General features: G+C 34.0%; 1 protein-coding gene across 1 annotated transcript; it reads right to left on the bottom strand.

The window, feature by feature from the left end:
- Nucleotides 1–6,623: 6,623 nt before the first annotated feature.
- LOC133703253 (calcium-binding protein KRP1-like) lies at nt 6,624–7,328 on the bottom strand. The gene has a single exon (XM_062127714.1). It carries the CDS (start codon nt 7,122–7,124, stop codon nt 6,777–6,779), a length of 348 nt encoding a protein of 115 aa, XP_061983698.1. The 5' UTR covers nt 7,125–7,328; the 3' UTR covers nt 6,624–6,776.
- Between the last annotated feature and the right edge of the window lie 319 nt (nt 7,329–7,647).

Here is a 7,647-nt window from a genome sequence, read left to right as displayed (position 1 = left end):
GAAGTTCTGTGAAGCTTTAACTGATGGAATAACTAATGATACGGCTAGTAATAGCATTTCATTTCGAGACATATATACTATTGATATTGTGGTGAATATATATCACTGGACATTTTGTTTATCTTACAACCAGTGCCATGCCCTATATCCTAAGTGATGAAGTTGTGGATAAACTTCACATAAAAATGGATTTTACGCTGATGAATTTTGGGCCTGTATTAATCTTGCAAAACAAATCAATGAATTCACTCTACTCCATCACGTTTGATGGTTCAAATAAAGGCATCAGGCCCATAAATTTCCAAGGACCTCCTAAGCTTTCCTTCCTGTTCATAATTAAGAACAAAAGCCAATAACTTCTGCCTAGTTGACAATATACCAAGAAAAATGGCGAAGTGAATACAAGTTCCTGATATGCTGTTGCAAGAGACCGTAAACTTACTGATCACTGCATTAAAATCACTTACATTAATTTCTTGAATATGATGTTATAGACCTTCAAATTACTATAGAACCAATGCGCTGGTAATAATACTTAACACCTGTGTGCTGTAGGGCACCTTTGCTGATTCGATACATTTTTCCTTAATTGGTTATATATGTCAGCCATTAGCAGTAAAAAACTGAAACAGAGAACAAATAAATTAGAATATCCAAGAATAAATTGTAGAGTTTCAGAAAATCAATATAATTATTTCTTGTGCAAATATATTAACTGAATCAAGTTATCAGTTAATATACCTCTTTTGGATCAGATAACATCACTACTATTGTAGCATATATTGCATACCGATTCTCCATTCGAGAAACTCTACTCCTTCAGCTAAGACTTGTCTAAAGTCAAGGCTAATATTGCATACCATCTGAAAGGATTTTCAGGGGAAGTTATTTGTTTTTTTAGTTATTTTTATTCCTTCTTAATTTAGGAATTTTTTTTTCTTTAAGATCTTTTTTTTTCTATTTAGTTTAAGAAGTGTTTGGTAATTTTATTTTTTATATTTAGTTTAGGAATTACTAAAATAACTCTACAATTATTTATTTGGATTTTTTTCTCTTCAAATTAGATCAATAACTAGTATAAATATTGTTGTTTAGTGGAATATTTGAAAATAAAATATTCAATAATAAAATTTTGAATTAGAATTTTTGTGTAGTGATCTTGATCAATAGAATTATGTGTTGCTTATACTTATTATCTTTATTATGGTTTTTCTGAATGTGTTAGTTGTTATCAAAGTTGTATTAGTTGTTATCAAAACTATATTAGTTGGTATCAGATATTAACGATTCATAGTAGTTAGTTGTTGTATATTATTGAAAAATCATTTCTAAAAGAGATAGTAGAACATGATGTGCTCGTATAAAAAGAGAAAAAAAGGTTTTCCCTTGAAAAACATGTTTAATTAAAAACTAGTGATAAAAAGACATATAGAATTAACTTATTGGTTGATATAGATGAGAACCTTGAGGGGTCATGTGGAAAGTGTTCATGAATCCATTATCAACTTTGAAAACTTGTTTCATAGTCAAGAGAATAGGAGACAACTTATTTTCTTATTTATTTTTAATTTAGGAAAATGGTTTACTTTATGTATTTTTTTTTTATGTTTTAGTTTAGGAAATCAAATATCTTGTTTTCTAATTTTATTTTTTCTATTTAGTTTGGCAATCCATAGAATAACTTTATTAATAAGATCTTGAATTAGAATTCTTATATTTAGACCTTATTTGATAAAATTGTATGTTATTGATAAAATTGTATGTTGTTTATACTTGTTGTCTTTTGGATGTTGTTTCAGATTGTGTTATCTTATCACAGTATTTGATAACATGATTTAAATGTATCTAAAATCAAGGCCAATATTCTATTTTTTCCTTTCTCAGAATTGCATTCATTAAATTGGTTGCCATTATTTCTATTAATTTTAGTACCCATCTAAGGTTTGAGGCTTTGAGCCGAGGCAAGTCCTAGGTCATGAGTAGATGGTTTGACCCAAGTTGAATCGAGTCAACCCAACTTTTTTATTTTATAGAAAACTAAAAAATAACATTATTTTTTTTTAAAAAAAAAGAAAAACTGGATTTTTCCTATGCTAACCGAGTCACGAGTAAACCTAGGTTTTTTACTAAATCATTCTTGGTCAATTCTCCTCTTATTTTTGTTGAAATCTAGCCTGGTCTAGACTCTGGTTTATCTAGGTCATGAGTCAACCCATCAATTTAAGTTGGGTTTAAAATAAGTGCTCAATTATTGGTTGCTTACCTCATCTTAAAGATTTTTTGTCACATCAAAAATTGATGGTACTCTAGAATATGGGAAGGAGAATTGCGAACCTGTCAATTAAGTATTCTCATTCATATAGTATTACTCTCATAAAAAGGAAGTCATGTTATACTTGGACTTTTATATAATATTTGAATACACATATTTATACTAGCAGGATAATTTAAACATATCTTTAATAATTATACATATAGGTAGGAGATTTCTAAAAAAACAAAAAGACAGTTTAAATAAAGACTTTAAAATTAATTCCAACACTCCCTCTTAATTTTGAAAGTCTCAAAACTCATGAACTTTAAAATGTGTTGCAAGATCATCTTGTCATGACTTACTAATGGCATTTCATTGTCATCTCTTCAGTTTTCCTTTTTTTTTTTTTTTAGCTGTTGTATTTGCTTAAACATGGCACTTCTAAGCTATTTTTTCACTTTTTATGATTATGATTGCTGACACATTCTTCATTTTGACTCTTTGGCCATCTCTTTCTTCCTTTCTGTTCTTTAAAGAGAACTCTCTCTTCTTTTCATTTTGTGTGATTCTTACTGTATCACACCATCTCTTGTGCAAAAGTTGTTGGCTTGCACCATGCCTTTCTCTCAGGCCTTTTTTATTATTCTCTTAATATAGGACTTTAATTTTTTTATTAGACCCTATAATCTTGCCCCTTTATTTTTTATTTTTGGATGTCACTTTATCCATTCATTCTTTCATCTACACATATGCTTTAATTTCTCAAACGCCTCACTGGATTGAACTAGTGCTAATACCATGTTAGAAATTACGAGGATTGTGGCTCGAGAAGTCTCCACATGCAGTTTTATGTGTAGCCAACAGAGAAAAACCACTTTCTAATAACTTGGGAGCTCTAAATATCACCACTCAAGGGATTCTCATCCTCCCAATACCAAAAACCATGTTGTTTGGTCATCAAATTCAAATGCATCAAGAAATAGGCAGAATCCAGTTGCACAGCTCTCAGAGTAGTGAAATTTTGCTGTAAGAGAAGGAAATGATGATAACTCTGCAAACTTTCCGGGGCAGAGTTTTGATCATCCTTGCGATACCTTACTACCTGGGATGAGAATGGGAATCAACTTCTTAACACGGATTGAAAGGTATCTGTCATCTTGGAAGAGCTGTTTTCGTTTGGTATAGATTCCTCACGGGTATCCACAGCTACTTTTGAAGAGGGAATAAAACAGAGTTTAGAACGGGGTCATGGGATGGCATAAAATTTACATCAAATCCTAGACTGAAACCTAATATAATTTCCACAAATGAATTTGTGTTCAACAGCAAAGAGGTTTATTTCGAGTATAGGATGGAAGTTCAATTTCTTCAAGGCTTACACTAAATCCGTTGGGCCTTTTTCAGAGCTACACATGGAATGAACGAGCTCAAGATTGGGTGATTGTAGACCTAACTGACGTTGAAGAAGTCCAGTATGACAAAAACAGTCGTAACATTAAATCTAACTATTGGATGATGCGGAAATTTGAGGAAAAGGTTCTATACGCCCTGTTCCATGTGAGGTAAGTCAGCTTGCACCAGCAGAGGTCAAAAACCCCTCAATTTAGGCCTGGAAAATGCTGGTTTTGAACTTTTTATTATTTTTCATCGTTGTATCTGGATTTTATTTCCTAGTTAGTTTTTTTTTTCTATATTGGCTAGGTTGGTTGTTGGTACTATAAAAACAAGTGGTGTATTATTTTCAAGTCATTCTAATGAATTATTACGTTTTCAGAATATATTAGAGTTTCCTCTCTACAATTTAAGATTGTGATCTTAGAGCTTCAGAAATCCCAGTTTTAGGATTTCTGTTATACTGCATCACTAACACGCTGCTAGATAAGTAGAACTCCTATATGTATATGCTTGGATGGATTCACGCCCAAGTCGTGGGAGATTGGAATTTTTCAGATTGGTCAGATAGTTGTATTCGAAGGACTCCACTGAAATGCTGTGATAAAGATGGCTTTCAAAAGTATACTGCCAATAAGCTGTCAGCTACATCTTCGTCCTGGTTTGAAAAGAGCATTGGTCATAGGGAATGTGAGAGATTATGTTTGAAGAAATGCTCTTGCAGTGCTTGTGCTAATTTTCCCTCTTCAAAACATAATTATGATAAACTTCCGCTTCATTTTTTCTTCTTCCGTTTCCCTCAACTCTAAATAAAAAATTCCCAGATTTAATTCGAGCTGTAGTTACGAAGGAAATCTTGAACTAGGGAGACTTTCAGTTGCTTCTAATTATTCTTCTCTGCAATCAGGTGCAACTTGAAAAAAGGGAACTTGAGTGAGAAGAAGAAAGCAGGAATAATTGCGAGAACGGCTTTGTTGGGCACGGGCAGGCTAATTGCAGGAATGATCTCTTGGATGCGGAGGAGGAATCTTATGAAGAATAATAGATTTGAAGAAGTAAGAAAAGGGGACATGGAGTTGCCAATATTTGATTTAAGTTCTATAGCTCATGCAGTAGCAAGTTAGGAGGTGGTGGTTTTGGACCTGTACGTAAGTAGCAAAAGAATCACCAACCGGAACATATCATCTTGGCATACGGCATATTTTGATTGGAGGACAAGAAAACGCGGTGAAAAGGCTTTCGAAGAGTTTTGTTCAAGGGTTGGACGAGTTAAGAAATGAAATTATATTAATTGCTGAGCTTCAGCTCCACAATCTCGTAAGGCCTCGTGGCTGCTGCATTCATGAAGATAAAAATATGTTTATATGGCCAACAAAAGTTTAAACTCTTTTATTTTTGGTACGAATACCTGTCCTCTTTTATTTTTGGTACGAATACCTGTCCGAATCAACAACATTGTAGTTCTATATATCATGTCAAGTTGTTAATCAGAGACTAACATGTATGATAATTGATCAGACCAAACAAAAAGAAAGTTGCTGCCTTGCTGGATTGGAGTAAGTGTATGGACATTATAGGCGGAACTGCTCGAGGGCTTCTTATATCTCCATCAAGGCTCCAGACAGAGATTACAAGGAGGATGCTTTCTTTTGTTTACTCAACAATATACATATTTGTTTATCTGAAGTTTCTAACAACAATTTTTCTGTTGCGACATGACCTATTGCCTTGTTTTCTTAGGCATGGATACTTTGGGTAAAAGGAGCACCATTGGAACTGATTGGTGAAAGTTTAGCTCATCTAGGAATACATCTGAAGTTTTAAGATGCATTCATGTGGCTTTGTTATGGGTGCAACAAAGTGCAGAAGATAGGCTGAAATGTCAACTATGAAAATCTATTGCCTCAGCCTTAATAACCTTATTTTTCATGGGAAAGAATCCACTTGAACAGGAAAGTTCATCAAACCAGATTGAAGCTTACTCAAAAAGTGAAGTTAGTTTGACGTTGTTAGAAGCACGGTAGACTATCATCAGTTGAAAGTTGAAGCAGAAGTATTCTGATAAAACAAGTGCAATCTAGCATGGCCAGGGCCACAATACTGACTTCTGCTTTTCTGTTCACCATTACAGCCAAGACCGGTGAAGTTAATATATCTATATTGGGGCAGAATTTGGCTAAAATGTAGTGTCATATGAAATTTCATTGATTGAAAACCAAAGAAGCAAGTGCCTACTCCACCACAAAGAAAACTATATGCCTCATTAGTCGTGCTTTATCTAGAACTTGTTCGTCTGTTGCTCAATACCAGTAGGCAACAACTTCTGACCCCCTAATTAAACACTTTAGGATTGTGATTCAGAGCCTCAAAACTTACAACTCTTTCTGTTATCTAAACTTTTAAGTCTTCTAATTTTGCTAGCAACCTTTTGATTCTCACAGAACAAAAAAACACATGCTTGATTTATTTAAAGCGTCAAAGCATGCAGATTCAATTCAGTGACTGATCAAAATCTAAATCTACAAGGGACTACAGCATTAGTACCTCTTCAAACGTCTAGACTGGGATCGGATGCTCGTGTATGAATTCCCACTCCAAAAAGAAAAGAATTGTTTTATTTCCATTAACGTGCACGGTTTTTCCACAGAAACTTAGTTGCCCAACATTCTAGGAAGCACTTGTATGTGATTTGAGGATCTAGAATAGAGTCTGTAATCTGCAGCCGTGCCTCTGACGTTCTGTAATGCCCCTATCAATTCTGTACTAAGTAGATTGTAGGGGCCACATCACTGGATAGGAAGAACAAAGTACATCCTCTGCTTCTGCTTTTCGAGGAAAACAACATCAGAAAATACTAAACATACAGTAATCGCTGGAACGCTGAAATACCTTAATTTCAATCAAACTCACTAAATTAAGCACGAGATCATGTCATTATGAAGCATAATAACAAAGACAAAAGATAAAAAGATAACACTGGAGTGAAAATGGCAACTTGTTTCAATTTCTAATCTTTTGTTCACTTTATTCAATGATCCAATAATACAAGTCATTACAACCAATAAAGAGAAAGATAAGATATATCCCCATAAAATGGGAAGAATTGTAGTAAAAAAAAAAGGTAAAAAAATTAGCAATAATGTTTGAATTCCTGTAAAAGTGCTTCCTCTAACAAAAATTGAGACTCTTCCATCAACTCAGGACTCAATCTGAACATCAAAACACAAAACTCCATCTGATTAAGTGCTCCATCACCATCAAAATCACCTTCTCTTAACATACACCTTAAATCATCATCACTCAAATCTTGCAAACCCAATAAAGCTGAGTTCTTTTTAAGACTATCAAAAGTGATGACACCCTTTTCACTATCCACCAAAAGATTGAAACCGTTGCATAGTTCTCCTACAAGACCGTCACCACCTAGCTTGTTGGCCATAAGAGGCAAGAAATCTTCAAAATTTGAAGAAGAAGCCATCTTTCTATATAAAGAAAGGTGTAAACTGTAAACAGAGGAAAATAGAAACTTGGTTTATGGGTATTTGAGAGATGGATGTTTAGGCTCATGGCTTTGGTTCATATATAGATAGGGAATTGGAATTTCGAAGAAGGAGAGGCCATGGGAGACAGCTATGGGACAGGTCATGAAAGAAGGAAGGTCAAGACCACGTTCTTTTCCCCTGGGAACTGCTGCCTAGCACCTATGAGTTTCGGGGAAGGTTGATCGGGGGTAAGGTGGTCATTCTACGGGAAGCTTGCAGGCCTGTTCTTGGGAACTTTCTGATGGAAAGTAGGGGTAGAATGGACAATTTGTATAAAGAAGGTATTCTCTATTGATCTTCCGTGGACAATCTTGGACATTAACATCTGTTATTGTTAGAAAAATAAATAAATTTTCTTATAATTGCAGGTTACAACTTGCAAGTATCATTTCTGTGATTCTCAGTTGTTTTTGGCATGTCAAGATTAATTCTTTATCTACATTTATAGAAATATATTTA

The sequence above is a fragment of the Populus nigra genome, chromosome 9 (assembly GCF_951802175.1).
Source record: "Populus nigra chromosome 9, ddPopNigr1.1, whole genome shotgun sequence".
Taxonomy (NCBI): Eukaryota; Viridiplantae; Streptophyta; class Magnoliopsida; order Malpighiales; family Salicaceae; genus Populus; species Populus nigra.
This window is presented reverse-complemented; position numbering and strand designations above follow the sequence as displayed.